Consider the following 16,914-nt stretch of genomic DNA (forward strand, 5'->3'; position numbering starts at 1 on the left):
TTGATGTACTGCTTTATAATGCAAACCATATTTATTTTTCCCCCTGAAAAACGTAGTATATTTTTAAACTTTTCAGCGCGGTGAAAACGGATATCTTCTGACCTTCAAATCCAAAGAGCATGTTCAAACCCACAAGAGGAACTAATTTGGGGCATTTGATTTATGGCTGAAATTTCAATTTGAATTTGTTTTAAGTGTAATCACAAACTGAAAGTCTGGCAGCTGGGTGTTTTTTCAGAAAAATAAATAAAAATATTCGGTGTGCGTCTGCATTCTAGAGAGAGCATTTTACAAGCCCAGTCCTGTAGTGGGAACAGATGTAGCTAAGACATTAATTTGTTATACAGGTACAATGTGCAAATGGAAGCATACGAGAGAGAGTGTGCGTGTACGTCTGTGTCTGTGCATGTGTGTGTGTTACGAGCCTGTATCTGAGAGACAGAGAGGCTGACTTGGGGAGGTTTTTTTTTTTGAAAGTGAGAGAACAAGAGCAAAAGGAGTAGTGGCCAAGGAGGCATGGGGGGATTACAAGGATTTAGGTCTTTAAACTGCAGACCACCTAACAAGATCACTCTGAAATGCCACTAATTTCAGTTAAGGCCACAGACCTCCCTTCCTCTGCCCTCCCTCTCTCCCCCATTGTAAACAACTAATCCCAGCAGAAAACAACAGAGAGCAAAATGTACACACATTCTGCAACATTCCAGGTCCTTCTTTATCTTTTATTTATTTTTCTAAAAGGTCAGCGTATGTATGGAGGGAGGGGGGAGGGGAAGAAAGCCAAAAAACCTCAAGTCCATCTCTTGTGTGGGCTTGAAGGAAGCTGGGAGAAAGCAAAGTCCAAGAGCATACAATATGGAGCTTTTATAGCACAGCAATTCCTGGACTCGGCTTACTTTCCCCTCCCTCTACTTGTGGCAAAGTCACATAGCTTTAAACCAAAGGACAGGGTGGTCGATTACATCTGAAAGAAATGTAAAGAATTGAGAAAGAATTCCATCTCCTGTCAAAATTATAAATAAGGAAGTATTAGTCCCAGAGACAGGCTGATTTACGCAGCTCTGGAACTGCTGACTTTCAGCCCGAGTATCAGTCTATAAATCAAACCCTTAAATCAAGTGTGTCAATCGCTGCCGCGCTGCAATACTTGGGAAAAGCACGGCACCTACCACTGAAAGCAGGAAGATTGCCAGGGGACTGAGGTACCATACCCTTCTTAATTTTCTAAAGTGTAAATCTGAGATCAAACATCCTTGGGGGGAACGGGAAATCAAAATACGCAGCGCTCAGCACACCGGGAGCGGGCTGCAGGAGTCCAAGACACAACCCCCTAATTACAGGCTACCCACTGATTATTTAGGACTCTGTGATTAAAGTGATGAACGCTCCTGGGAGAAAGGGGCTTAAGTAACTGAGGTCAAGACCTCAACTGCAGCTCTCGCCCTAGTTGTGCAAGCTTAGGAAGGTATGAATGTCACAGGTTTGCCTTACAGCAAATCTCCTGAAATGCCAATGGAAGTTATCCAGGTCTGCTAGTTTAATCCAATTGTGCCAAAACCCCAACATAATCTCTGTTGGGCAGCAAAGCAAATGAGGTGTCTAAAACGCAACGCTTAGAACTATACACTCACCAGGAAGAGCGAGCCCGGAGCACCATGCTTAGGACAGCCTGTCGGTACCGCTCAGCCACGCCAAGAAATCGGGTCTCTTGCTCCTCCAGATGAGTAACAAAATGGAGAGACTGATTCAGGAGTTAAAAGAAAGGGTGACACGGCCCGGCAGCTACTTTGCTGACTGAGGGGTAACAGCTGTGGATTCCCCTGGGAGCAATGTCCCATTCTGCCCGGACCGAGAAGGTAACAGCCACAACAGGCACCTTAATAACACCGACAGGCAGCAAGGAGGCAGGCAGAGCTTGAAAACCTACCAGCAACCCCCCAAGGAATCCCCTGTTAGCTAGTGAGTTGGTGGCCGGGACACATCATCACAGGGGTGAGGCACAAAGACTATGGGAAAACAGGGAAGAGACAAAAACACTACCAGGAAACTTGGAAACCCTAAATGTTGCCTTCACCAAGACAGTTTGAGCACCAAGACATTTTTACACCAACACGCTTTCACACACTAACAGGTGAACTCAGGGCATGATGAATCTCACGTTATACACTCAAGTAAATACCGAAGACTACAATAGATGCCAGCAGCACATGCTATAATTTATAGATACATTTCAAAGCAAGCATTCTTAAGTGAATTTGGGCTTTGATCTCCTGTTTTCCCCTTGGGGGTAACAAAAACATTCTACCAACCCCCCTAATGCTTCACCCCTTTCTGAGGCTGTTTTTGCTAAGGAACTTGTTTCATGTCTCTCTTCTAGCCAAGCTCATCGCTGTGGTATGGCTTCTTTACGCTTCTTCCCCACACCCTAAACATTTTGCATTACATATCGCATATACTTGCCAGCACTCGTATTTTCCAGTGAAAGTTCAACTGACCTTAAAGGGTTGCCTCAAACCTACCTTTATGTGTTTTATTAAGCGAAACTTAGGCTGCCGGCGGGAGGTCGCCTGGAAGGTTGTGCCTCACCTCTGAAACTTCAGTTAAATCCAGCTGATCGTGGCACAAACAAATTGGTGGCCTTTCATGTAACTGCAAGCTTAGTTTTGCAAACTTCAGTGAAGGGACGCTGCAAGGAGTTTTACACCAGAAAACTCCACAAACAGGAAAACTGACTTCCCTCTGGATTCTCTTTTGCAGAGTGGGAGGATCATGTCCTGCACAATTTTACTGACACTCAGCTGATGCCCAGGAAAAATTATCAATGCATATGTGAAGGTAATAAAGCAGAAACATTACATGTTCGTTCCCATCTCTGGGTCTGCTTGCCTTTCTCGCTAGCTGGCACAGTCAGACTGAGCAGGGTAATTGATGCACACAGTAAAAAGACACTTTTGCTGTGGTTTTTCAAGAGGAATTCTGGGTTGAGAGCCGTAGCCCTCCATGGGGCATTATTGGTTAAATCAGCTTCTGTATCGTATCAGCTAGGCTGACAAGGAAAAGGATTTTCTAAATATCACCTTTACAAACTGAACCTGGCTTCTTAGAGCCAAGATGAACTTCTCCAGCCCCTTAGGAACTTAGAGGCACAATTATTGTGGCACCATGTGATAATTTCTTCTTTTTCCATTCCCAGGCTGGGGAAGATTCTCAAGAGTATCAAAGACACTCACATGCAGATTCCCACCAAAATCCAACAGAAATCAGTTGCTTGTGATAATTCTCTGTGCTTCTTGATTAGACCCATGTGGCTAGCAGGAGGCAAAAGCTTATTTATGGTCCTGAAGTCAGACAAAATCCTGCCACTTGAAGAATCAGATCATCAGAATGAAAGGAGATGTTTTAAAATGCCACTTATCAAGTTCGCCTTTTAAGTTCAACATTTGATGTACACACTGTCTATGAAATTGGAAAGAGCTCCCTGCATTCAGGGAAACATCTGCATCTGAGATTAAAGAACAGGTGATTTATTTAAGCCAGACTGATGTCGTAGGAAGCTAGCCAAAAGAAAACTTTTTTTTTGAGGAGCTGCTAGTAATAATAGTTCAGACAATCACAAGATAACAGGTACGATATGAGAAATATCCTGACAACATTAGATACAGTAGAAGTTTACTTCAGCTAAAAGTAACTGAAAACCAGCCCTGCACATAGCTCACCTGCTTCCCGCTCACTGTGTTCCCAGTTTGCCCTCTTTCCTTCAATTTATCTCCCTGAAAGCAAACTCTGTTGGCCAGACGCTGTCTATATGCAGTAGTTTATACAGCCCATGCATTGAATTAAAGAGTAGAATGAAATTTCTGGTTCCTGACCAAAAATGTCCATGATTTAAAGCCAAGAGGTGTGACAGAAAGGACAGAACACGATTGCTACATAATCAACAGAAGTAAGAGCTCTTTTTACAGGCAAGGACTATGGCTAGCTTTCTTTGCACACTCATGCTTATCCATACCCATAATACACTTCATCCATATACACACTTTATCCATATATTTAAGATGAGCATGTGCTTTTTCTGTATCAAGTTCTCACTTTTTATGTGCTTTTTGCAATATCTATTCTCAGCTCATTCTTCCACTTCATGACATGGTTTAGCAGGCATGGTGGCGTTGGTCTGACAGTTGGACTGGATGACCTTAGAGGTCTTTTCCAACCTTAATAACTCTAGAATTCTATTGTTCTTTCTAAGGTGAGCACAGGGCAGGGGGGCAGCTGCTGGTGTGAGACAGTGTTCAGAAGACAACACACATCTTAAAAAATGGTTCAAGATACAAAATGCTTGGAAATCCCAACATAAGTAAATCTTTATCTCCAGCTTTGCAAGCTACGGTGCCGGAAACAACTTCACCTCCTCATGCCTTCTCATTTGGGAATGTACTCTAAAATATATTTTACAATTTCAACATCCTATTGCCTTGGCAACACAATCATTCCTTTGTCTTGCCATTCTCCAAGGGGCAAAGGACTACTTATGTACTGAACCCCTACAAACGCTCAATTCCATCCTGGTTTTAATTAGAACTTTCTTCAAACCACTGACTGTTCCTACAGCAGGTGCTGATTTGGCACTATTGAGGAAACAACCAATAAACTTCACAATCAATCTGCAGTTAGTAGTCAATCCAGCTCACCTCGCTTGTTGTTTTCTTCCTTTGTACATTTTCTCATAGAAAGTGGCAATAAATTTGAGACATGTGGTAAACTAGAGGAGCCTTTAACCAGTCACACGCGGTCTCTCTCCAGTCCCTCACTGGGTAACACCATAGCCTCTGTGCCATCTAATCTCACTCGGGTAGCCAGAACACCTTTAACAAAAGTCAACATGCAACTTCATATAATAGAACAAGGAAGATGCTACTTTTGGCTGACACAATGTTTTTGGTTCCAGCGTTCCCTCCACAAAACTGGATACTTAAGTCTTTCATACAAATTTTTAGTCCAAGCCTACTCTCTCTGCTCAGAGAGTCAGGACTCCACAAGATTTACCACATCGACTCGTGGGATTAGTCTAACTTTCCCTCTGTCCCCAGTCTCCACATCACCTCCCTGCAGTTTTCATAACCCACAGTGCTCAGCATCACCTCCCTTGCACTCCAACCTCCCTGATGTGGCAACACTCTGCAGTTTGCTGCCAAGGTGGTCGACGGACCTCAAATTGCTCCTCATTTTCAAAGAAGATCTCTGTCTTTTAAAGTCAACAGCTGCTGAGTTCAACTCAGCAAGTACTGCCTAAAATTCTATGGCCTGTGCCAGGCAGATGACCATACATTTCATCTATCTCTTCCATTGTCCAAAACCAGTCAGCTGTAAAGAGCAGTTTTCTGATAAATTTGTAGGTGAGACAGGCTGAGTTACCCTGGTTACTCTGTGGACATCTGGTACTTCCTAGCTGTGGAGGTGGCATCTTGATGAAAACCTTGAGCCATTTGCATCTTGCTGATAATCACAGCAGCTTGTTTATGATTTCCATAAAAACATCATTTGAAGCATATCGCTTTCGTATATTCCTTTGAAAGAAGAAATGCAGCAACATACATCATTTCAGAGAATAAATCTGCCACAGAGCCCCTATGGCCCCTATGCCACTGTGTCCCTATGGGATATGCCAAGAAGATAATTTCAAAGCCTGGCTTACTATGAACTTGAGAGTTATACAAGCATTTCATGCTTGCCTCCTCAACTAGCCTCTAAGTAGCCCAAAGATCAGGGGTTTTTTTTCTGACTACAGTCCCATATTTCGAATCTTTCCCAGGGAAACACCCATTTTCCACAATCAAGGAAGAGGGATACACTGTGCACATGACAAAATGGCTAAGCTCCTTTCACTAAGTGTATACACTGAGATAGTTTTACTAACAAAAAACAGATTTCGAAATCTTTATCTGCAGTGATGGAATAAAGGGTTTAACATGCTTTTCCTGTTAATATTATTTGTAATGCTCAGAGCACTTCGGCGTAAGGTCCTGCATGACCAGAGCAAATAGACATTCCTGCTGCCAGAAGCTAACAAACTGAGTACAACTACAAGGTTGGTAAAAATAAAGCCAACTTCTAGAAGAAAAAAACCCAACCCAACCAACAAACCACCAATTGCCAGAACAAAAGCCAAAATAGGAATTTGAAGCTAAACATCCCAATCAATACTGAAGTTTCATTTCAAGGAAGCTAAGTGCCTAAATATACCAAATCAAACAAAATTAGTGCATTCAGGTCAGCATAATTCATTGTAAGATTGTCTACAACCCCAGCAGCATTAATTCCTGTTCTATGAAGAGATCAGAGCGGAGTTAAACCTATCAGAGACATCATTTTTCATTTGCCCATGGCAAAATCTCCCTTCATAATTGGCTTCAGTCAGTCGGCCAGCGTTACAGGTTGCTTCTTTGCAAGTGAGCTGTAATGAAGGGGCTACTGCACTGAAGATGTATGAATCTAAGGACCCTGCTGCACCGCACCAGCTCTAATGCAAACAGAATAAATAAGAAGGGGCGACCCCAAGATACTTTAGAGACTGAGGCCATGTATGGCTACTGCAGGAGCATTCAGATGCACAAAATTTTCAAGTGACCTACGATTTCAGCTCATTGAGTAGATTTTCTCCAACTATATAACTCAGTGGAGTAATTTGTCACTGAGCTCTGGGGAGCCGTCCACAGGGAAACAAGAACTGTTTCCCCGCTGCAGCCTGTCACCTCGGCAGTCAGCATCTCTCAGCACTTGCGCTGTTGTATAAATTACAGCCCTCCCAGCTTGGTCAAGTATGTCCATCATTCAGCACATATGTAATCTTCGCTATTTTATTGTCTCATTGATGGAAGAATAAGCTGCACAGTGGGAAACACATTAAGAAAGGACTACCAATTATTTTGCCTGTGTTACAAACTTCTTTAATCCCCTTTAATCTCTTCTAAGGGAGGAGGTTCGTATCTACTCAAATCACTTCACAGGAGACACATATAACATAACAGAAGCCCTAACACCAGGGAAAACAAAAAAAAACCACCCTGCTACTGGCCCTCCAGAGTATCAAACACACCAGTCATCATGATTTACAGTCTGCAATGGCACTGTCCAAGCAAACCCCAGTTCCGTGATCCATTCAGTTGGGGAGGTAATAATCTCCCCAGGGAAGTGGTGGATTCCTCTACGCTGGACACTCTTAAGGCTCAGCTTGACAGGGTTCTAGGCCATCTCATTTAAACTATATACTACCTAAAAGCTTGGACCAGATGATCCCTGAGGTCCCTTCCAACCGAGCAAACCTGTGATTCTGTATCACCATCTAGGTCATAATCTCTGTTTCTCCAGTATTGAGCCAATCACAGCCTAACAACAGTATCTAGTTCTGTTCTAGTATCTAGTTCTGTTCTAAGCACCTCGTGGTGTTCCTATCTGCCCAGAAAGAATCTATTTATCCATTTCAGAAACTGGTATCAAATTTGACTTCACACCCCTTTCGCCTTAAGACTTACTATGATGCAATAAGAAATATTTAATCAGCTCAGTATCTGTGTAGATCTATGCAATATGACTTACAGTGTGCTTTGAAATAAAACCCCACGGTCTACAGTCTAAATAATGGCTGAAGAAGAATAATTACAGAATTTGACCCCAGTGCATCAGTGTGCAATAACCACACAGTAGCTGATGGGGGGAAACCCTTGGGACTACCAGGCTTTTCACTCAATGGTAGATTGTTTTCACTGGGATTGTCTAAAGATGACATTGTTTATCAAAAATCCACAAAAATGTCACCCCAAAAGTTAGTTTTTCACTCTTAAATATATATATATCTCTCACCATCTTTATGATGCTTATGGAATGCTTAAGATAATGACTCTGAGCTCGATTTAGGATTTATAAGAGACTAAAATTATACACCAGTGCAGACAAACACAAGCTGATTTGGGACTCTCCATAAAAATAGCACTATTCATACGCTCAGTTGCCTCTGCGATTTAATGGTAGAGGCGCTCACCTCATACGCAAAACTCTACCGTTAGGACAGTGACATCAATTCATTAATCAAAATGACAAAGGGTTTCATGATCAAAAGAGAGAGGTTCCGGTACTTCTTGTGACAGCAGTGCTTGCGATATAGCCATACTGGATCCATTTGTGATTGAACTGGAAACCGGCTATTTTCTATACTCAACGGAATTCTGATTTATGGTGTGCTTGAAATTACTGTGGATTTCTATTAAAGACAAACACTTGGCAGTAAGGTACCATACTTACCTGTAATTTAGTTATGTAACAGTAGTATCCTCCACAGACCCCACATCCTTTGGGGTTTTTTCTTTTTCAGACGTGCAACATTCAGAGCCAACTTGGCTTTTTTTATTAAGAGTTTGGCCTTTTTCCTGAGGCCCTAAGCAAACCTCAAGCCATGAAGGAGCAGGGAATTTATACAGGCCTGCACAGACTCAATCAGCAGTTTCCTTTCCACTGACATCCACAGGAAGCCAGCATGTATGGAAAGATGGGGGCATGCAGACATCAACAATTACAGATAGGCCACTTTTCCCACATTTGGAAATGTACAGCTCAAGGCTACCTATTTAGTCAGTGTCTTTAACACATGGGAAACCTCTAGTAGCTGGCAGATTTCCTCTTTGAAAAGTTTATTCATTTTTTGCTATTACTCAGCATCCTCAATGGTAAAGTAAAGCTGTGAGTTGACAAAGAATCATAGAATCATAGAATAACCAGGTTGGAAGAGACCCACCGGATCATCGAGTCCAACCATTCAAGAAGGGCCAAAGAAAATGACGTTTTAGGTAATGTTCAAAGGTGGTAAGAACCTTTCTAGCTGCTAAGGGTGCACTTTGTGCCTCAGATATTTTAGGTATGCTCATAGACCCAGCCACTAAAACAAAGCTTGGAAGGATGACACATAAGCTCATACAGACTCATACACTCAACTATTTTACACATTCTGAAGATGATATTGCTCTCTACAGCTACCTAAAAGGAAGTTGTGGAGAGGAGGGTGCTGGCCTCTTCTCCCAAGTGACAGGATGAGAGCGAATGGCCTCAAGCTCCATCAGGGGAGGTTCAGGCTGAACATTAGGAAATTTTTTTTCATGGAAAGGGTCACTGGACACTGGAACAGGCTGCCCAGGGAGGGGGTTGAGTCACCTTCCCTGGAGGTGTTTAAGGGACAGGTCGATGAGGTGCTGAGGGGCATGGTTTAGTGATTGATAGGAATGGTTGGACTCGATGATCTGGTGAGTCTTTTCCAACCTGGTGATTCTATGATTCTATGATATGAACTCCTTTAAAAAAGAAGAAATTTACATTCCAAGACTGCGGGCCCCTTGTTAATTCATTTAACTTGTGCATTTGTAGCCTATTCATAGAGCCTTATTTCTGACGCAGTCTTTAGAAACACAGCCCCTGGTATCAACTAGTCAGGTTGAGGATGGCTCACGGGACAAAAATCAATGAATCTATCTAGAAAAAGAAACCGCAAATTTAGAGGACCGAGATACAAAGAAGTGACATACCCTTCCTCAATGGTAACAGAATTCATGATGATGCAGTTTGTTATCTTAACCTTGTCTTTTATGATACACATGCTGCCGATGACGGAGTGTTTAATGGATGTCTTCTCCCCCACTTGTGTGGATGGCCCAATGATGCTGTCTGATCCCACCTAGGGAAGAAAAGAAAGGAAACTGGCAAAAGTACCCGGAGCTCTTCAATTCGCGTTCCCTGTACCCAGAGGTATGTGTCAGCACATCTCAACTTATTAACTAAGTGTACCCTGCTCTGCCCTTACGGATCCTTGGCAGAGGAAAAACCTAGAAATGTGGGGCCCACCCCCCAGGCAGACAGTTGGATAGTCTTCCCAAGGTCCATTAGTTCGGTACAACTCCAGCTCTGTAAGCCTCACGCAGTAAGGTAAACACAGTAAGGACAGTCCTGCTGGTACTCACTGGCTTCATTAAGGTTTTCCCAGTGAGACCCATGAAAAGGAGGCTTGAAGAAGGTATTCAACCAAAATGCCTTAGCAAGAAGCAGAGCTAAAATACTTCTGACCCCTTCTGAGTTTGGTGTCCTTTGGGAAGCAGATCGCTCAGCTGCCATTAGGGAAGAAGACATTGCAGTGTCTGACTTGAGAGCCAGATGGAATTTTTAACAATGATTTTTAAAGACAGAGACTGAAAGGCAGGAACCCACAGGCAAGCCTACAAGGACACTCAGGGCTGTATCACCTATATTGTGACTCTACACTTCAGAACTCAGCCTCATTTCCAATAGCGGGACTGAATTTCACGAAACAGTTCTTGAAGCAAAGGGCATGCAGACTGTATCAAAAGAGCAGTGACAGGGAAAGGGAACACTTACCATGCCTCTGTCAATGATCTGTGCAGACCCATGAACCAATGGCTCTTCCAGACCCAGATTAAGCAATAACTTGGGAACCTGGATGGAAAACACCACATCACAAGTTAATATGACAGTGCTGTACCTGCATGTTCATAAACAGCACAAAGATGGCTTTGGTTTCCATTGCACTAAAGCATCTACCAAAAACATTTCAACTTAAAGGAAAACATAGGTTCTTGCATTCTAAATCTGCAACCAGATATACGTGATTTATCTATCACCTTTCCCTTTTGAAAAGGAGGCAGCAGCACACTGCACGTGTCCTCCTAGCTCAGCTTCCTACCTGTGGAGAACCAGTGCAGCAGCAGCAGCAAGCAGGTTGGCTCCAGCTGAACCCATCCTGTACGTTACTGCAATGCCCAGAGTTTAACATGTCAAGTATAGCTCATTGTGGTTTACGTTGTCCAGTAATGCAAGAGAGCGAAGCAAATACTATCAAATATAAACCAGTAAACTGGCATAAAAAGACGCCTACGCTCAGCCCGCTCATTCAGGTAGCATGCTGAGGTACAGGCAACAAAAAAGTATTTCAGATGTTTAAGCAGAAAGAAACTAAAGTTGACCAAGTGGCTATTCGAGGTGGCAGAAAGCTGCAGAAAAAAAGGCTCTTTACAGAAAGATGGCAGGCAGCAGATAAGCAGACAAAGCAGCGATGGTAATAGAGACAGACAGAGACCATGAGGTAGCCAAGAACAAACCCATGGAGAGCAATTCTGAACTGGCTCCTGAAAACAAAGGGGAGCCAGCATTGCAGAAGGATGGGATATCACTCCATCATTCCTCCTTTTCTGGGCGAAAGAGCAGCCTGAGGCATTCTGCATCTCCTGGTGTCAGGCTAGGGCCAAGGTCACAAACCGCAGAAGAGGCGATGACAGCATGGATGGGGATTTCAGGGGAGCTGGGAGTCTCGCAGCAACGTACACGGTGCTGTACAGAGCTACTCGCAGCAGTGACACAATGTACGATGCATCCTGGTAGAAGAGAGATGGCAGTCAAAGAAACACAGGAGATACAGAAGACAGCAAAGTGATGCATGATGGCTAAGAGGTCTGTGTCATGGCAAATCATATGTCTGTGCGAGAGGCAGCATGAGCTGGAGCTGGTGTGGAGCTCTGCACATGCTGTTTGGCCAGCCAGGATGCAAGCACTGACTGTCCATCTGGGAGGTCAATGGGAGTCTCAGCATAGAGATGGTGTAACTGGGTTTGCCTGAGGGATGGAAGCGGTGTTAAGTCTCTCTTTTCTTCACCCAGGCACCTATTTTCACAAAGCTCTTAGGAAAGTTTATCTGTGAGATCTCTATTTCTCTGTTAAATTTGGCTGAGAGTTGCCAGCAGTTTCCAAAGCTGCTATGAAGGAGCTGCCATAGAGTACGATTTTGTAAAATGACTTCCTTAGAAAGCTGGGATAACAAGAGCTGATGGATAGGGAGTGAACCTCAAGAAGCAGATCCCACAGATGTGAAGAAGTTGGGATCAGATCAGAAAAAAAAATATCTCAAGATCTCAAACGAGATGATAACTTGCAGGAAATTGTTTGGGTATTCATAACATGACCAGCCCATTTCCCTTCCAGCATGCAAGGATGGATAAATAGTGCCGGTTTTCATATGATAAGAATTTTCACAGTTGATGCTTCATTCAGATGAGTGAGATGAGTTCAGATGAGCTCACACCTCTGAGCTATCATTTCGGGTTTCCTGTTGTCCCCAGCAGACATTTCCACATCTCTAGCTCTTTACACCTTGAATGTGGTTTTTCCCACTAGGCTTGCGTTTTCTCTGTTTTTCAAAAACCAAGAATAGCTGAGATCCGTCAGACCGAGGTGCAGGCATTTCAGAAAACCACTTGCCCACCAGATTGGCCTGGATGATGCTGGCTTGGTGAAAGGATGTTGTCCTCACCCGACACATAGCTGGGCAGCCACAACAGATGGATCCAAGAGAGGAACACACACCAAAGCATACCTACAGCATAGGTTGGAAAGATTCCTGCTATCCAGTGCTGCTCCGTGGAAAGGGAAAGAAACAAGGAAAGGCTCTTGCTCTCCTCAGTGGAAAGGTGGTGTGGTGAAATAAATGAGGGATTTTACTGGCTAGAGCAAAGCTCTTATTAGAATCAGAATTAGAATTAGAATCAGAATGGTAGTGCAGCCCAAGAAAGCTACCAGCTCAAGCATTTTGCTCCGAAAAGGAAGGTTAGACAGGGGGCAGGAGTCAGAGGGAGTGCCTGGGTCAAGGGGAGGTTTAAGATGTGTTTGGATTTAATTCATCTTACAAAGAAACTATTTCCTGCTATTGAAGATAACTCCCTCCTGAACCCACCTGCCCACACACAGGCTGCAGGCATCCAGAAACCCAGCTGGAAGTGAAATGATGTGAGTAAAGTGTTTCCTCACCAGAAGGGCAATGGGTTAGGATGCCATTCCTTCTCACGGCTACTGGACTGGACCGCTACTGCTCTATGAGTCTGTCCTCTTGGACAGCAAAGCTATAGGTACTGGCTTTACAGCCAGGGAATCAGAATCTAGTCTGTGAAGACGAAGATACGAGCAAACAAGACACAAAAAGTCTTCCTTAGAGACCAACAAAACAGGCAAAAAAATAGCTGATAAAATTAAATGTCTATCTTTTATGAGGATTAGCAAGAGAAACAAAATGCAGTGGCACTGAAAAAAGGAACTCCTTTCTCACAACCCCTCATTAAGCTCCATTTTATGTTTTACCTCCGCATAGTTTCCTTAGAAATTTTACCATTCTGGAAAAGTTAAAAATTCAAAGAAAATCCTTTCCAACATTGAAGGCCCCAATGTGATTTCAAAACACTAATTCTATGTACCACCCAGGAGCAAACACATTTCCTGGACTGACCAAAATGTAGAATATTTAGGTAAAAAAAAAAAAAAAGAAAAAAAAACAAACCAAAAAAACAACACAAGAAAACCCACACGGAGTCTGACTGGCTCAACTCAATAACTTTTTACTGAAGTGGCTGCTGCCAAATGTACACGCACACTTCCCCTAGCAAGCGGTGTTCTCCCTTAACCCTTTGGGCACACTTGTTCCTGATATTCTTGGGGAAAGGTTTCCCCTTCTGACAGCAGTGCAGCCTCCCTCCTCTCATTCTCATGTCCCAAACCGCAAAGCATGTCACTTTATTTCTGTGCTCCTCTACAGGCACCAAAGAGAAAGAGCTCAGATGCGTGAACTTACTCTGCAATTCTAATTTGCATCAGTGCATTCATTCATTCATTTTATTAAAAAGAAATCAACTGAATATGAGAGCAAAGGCAAGGCAATGACCAGTTCCAGGATTCCCAGTACAGTTTATCGCTCTCCCAGCTCCACTACCAGAAATCTTGAGTCTTTTCCCTACTATATTCTCTATTGGTCTTCCGAAAGTAGAAGAAACCGGTCACTCCTGATAGCAACGAAGCTGATCACTAGCAGAGTGAAGTGAGAACTTGTACACTGCATCAGCCAGTGCAGTTAAAAATAGAAAAATCATATTAAAAGCTTTTAATCATCAGCTTATTAGTTCGTACAGGATTTCTCCACTCCTCCCCTGTGATCTTTTTTTATGAATTCTCAGTAGTGTGGAAGTGAAGGCTGCAACTTCACCTCTGTTTACCTGGAGCGCCAGTGTAGTGAAACCTCTTCATAAAATCAATCTGTTGTAATGGAAAAGATTAGGCAATTTGAATGTATACGTGATTTAAGTCCTTCCGCAAATCATTCACAACCTTTGTCATTATCACTTAGATAAACATCTGTTAGGAAGACCAGACAGAACTGATCTTGCCTTTAGGGCATGGAGGACATTGATTAGATGAGCTATCAAAGCTGCTTCCAGCTTTATTTTCCACACTTTGTGGTTCTTTGGCTGCAGGTCTTCCCTTCCCCAAAAGCCAGAAGAGTCTGTGGGGTGGGGGGTTTCTTAGCCAAATCAAAGCAATGGAGTAGATGAGTGACAGAACTGTTTCCTGGCCTCACGTCCGTACCCAGCAACCAGAAGGGTGACGTGACTAGATAACATGGCACTGGTTCAGTTCCCACACTCTCCTCAGCTGTACCACAGGAAGCCACTCCTGGAGGCTAAAATGTCCCATGAACTACTGCTGTGTCCCCAGGTGGCAGTTCTGTATTTTCCTCACCTGTCGGTTGGCTTCAATATACAACCCAAGGGTATTCACTCGGAAGCACAGTCCCTCTTTCATTATATGGACGTAGCAGCGCACTTTTCCTTCATGGAGAGTTTCATTCATATCTCCTCTATGATCATTCCAACAAGAGTTATCTGGAGCAGGTTTCAGCAAGCTATTATCTTCCTTTATGAAACTATAAATGTCTGGAGAACACACACATGCATGAAGTTAGACAGGATTTAATGAAATATTTTCCAAAGAGGATTACTATTAAACTACTGTTGGGGAAGGGAAATCTTTGCCTCACATCATCTGAACGGCTGGATACTTAGCAATCATTACCAGATTTTATCACATATAGTGAGTAAGTGCTTATTTCTATACTACAGGTGGGAATCAAGGGATTGGGACAGATGCAAGATTTTGCCCAAGGTCATACAAGGAGACAGCGGAAATGCTAAAAATAAATCCCAGGATCTGAAATCCTGTCCAGTTCCCAGTGTGGGGTGGTTAAGGCTTAGTCTATCGCCCTGTGGAGTTTTAGGAACTCCCTCCTAAAATTACATTTTCAAAAGTACATTTATCTACACTGTATTCCAGAAGAAAAAATACAGAGCACCTAGCTGATTTGCTTCTTATTTACACCAAAATAAGGGAGGACAAAAATATTTATATGACGTACAATACTGTCTAAAAAAGAAATCTACTAGAATCTTTGCTATTGCGAAGTATAAAAGGAAAAGAAACAAATCCCAAACTAGTGTTTCAGGCTAATTCTGTACTGCCCAATAATACAGCCAAGCATATGGGCTTTAAAACCTTCATCAAATCTTTGATACTTGTACTGACCTAGGGATGCTTGCTCCTTTTTCTTTTGGTCCTCTTCTTTGTTGTCTAGTCCTTGCTGCAGTGATGCAGGAGAAGAGAACTGTTTCCTAACCAGATGTGGAATCAGTTCGCTCCGGAGAGATGTGATTGTCCTGGGGAAGGAGACGCACACATGAAGTCCATGAATGCTAAAACTTATACACCTTCATTTTCTCTGTATAACATTATCAGACATTCTGCACATTTTTCACCAAGATATGTAGAACCAAGACAACGTTCGCTAGTCGTGTGCTGCTTTAATGCATTTAAATATAAAAGAAGATTCAAAATAAGGAAAAAGCTTTACCTTCATAACTAATTCCCCTATATTTTAACAGAGATGCCTATAATTTGATATGGCATCACCCTGCAATTTATGCTTGTGTGCAGTTAGAATGTACACAGCAACAAAATTGTAACAAGAACAACTGAAATCCACATTAGGTGGCTTTAAAATGGCATCACTTGACAGTAAAAGAGAGAATAAAGTGTCTATAGAGGAAAAACCAAAGCAGCTCCTTTTCTTTGTGATAAAAATATGGAAATGCTCAAGGATAGATGAAATATCAAATGCTAAAATAAAAATACTTATGACACAGGCGTTAATGATGTCTTCCTGCTCTCTAGGTTATCCTTTCTCTTCCTAGGTTAACCTGATCACTAGGTTATCCTTTCTCTTGCGTTGATTCACACAGTACAATGAATCAAGAACAATCTCTTCCCAATAGACAGAAATCAATGTAGAAAGTCTACTGTAAAACAGGATTATAACCCTGGTAATTGAATTTTGACTAGTAGAAGCTAATTTTATTTTTCAATAAAGTATTTGGAAAAAAACCCCAAGTCAATAGTTTTTACAGTTGGAGTGCATGAGATGCCATCTCAAAAGAGCTTTATTGTTGTTGTTTCATTATTTTAACAATCTGCATTTAGTTACTGAATTGTGGATTATTTAAAGTAGAGCTTGGGAAAATCAGGCGGAAAATGAACTCAAACTTGGCATGTGTAAGAGGAAGTACTAAACTTCAGAGGAAGGATTGGGGGAATTAACACAGAGAGCTTGACTAGAGGAACTCAGCAAATGATAACCCACAAAGAAAGAGGAATTATTTAGAATGGAAAGCAGCAAAACTAAGAACTAACTGTAGGTTAAATTGAAAAATGGAAAGTACTAGAATGAATATCCTGAAAGTGATAGCCCAGCAATCCCTTTAGCAAAGGGAGATCTTAAACAATTCAAACACGCAGCTCATAACCCACCCAGGCCCCTGTTCAATGATAGTGAAGCAGACTTAAGGACCTAAACAGTCTTTCCTGTCCTGAACTCTGATGGGAAGATTCAGATGTGTTTGCCAATTCAGCCCTACAAACAAATACAGTGTTTTCCTTCTCCTTGACAAAGTTTCCCTTCAGCCCTCAGCTGTAGGTTGTGTCACATCTTCCATCCTGCAG

At 42.5% G+C, this 16,914-nt stretch overlaps 1 protein-coding gene across 2 annotated transcripts in view; it reads right to left on the bottom strand.

Annotated features, from left to right (window-relative positions):
- Positions 1–16,914, bottom strand: part of EIF2B3 (eukaryotic translation initiation factor 2B subunit gamma) — a 104,292-nt gene that overhangs the window by 15,114 nt on the left and 72,264 nt on the right. For both annotated transcript variants that reach the window (XM_069862972.1, XM_069862973.1), the window contains exons 7-10: positions 15,445–15,575; positions 14,605–14,798; positions 10,411–10,488; positions 9,567–9,715 (exon numbers count right to left, since the gene is read on the bottom strand). In XM_069862972.1, coding sequence (XP_069719073.1) covers positions 9,567–9,715; positions 10,411–10,488; positions 14,605–14,798; positions 15,445–15,575 — 552 coding nt within the window. The remainder of the gene's footprint in view (positions 1–9,566; positions 9,716–10,410; positions 10,489–14,604; positions 14,799–15,444; positions 15,576–16,914) is intronic.

Source organism: Phaenicophaeus curvirostris, chromosome 8 (genome assembly GCF_032191515.1).
Source record: "Phaenicophaeus curvirostris isolate KB17595 chromosome 8, BPBGC_Pcur_1.0, whole genome shotgun sequence".
Taxonomy (NCBI): domain Eukaryota; kingdom Metazoa; phylum Chordata; class Aves; order Cuculiformes; family Cuculidae; genus Phaenicophaeus; species Phaenicophaeus curvirostris.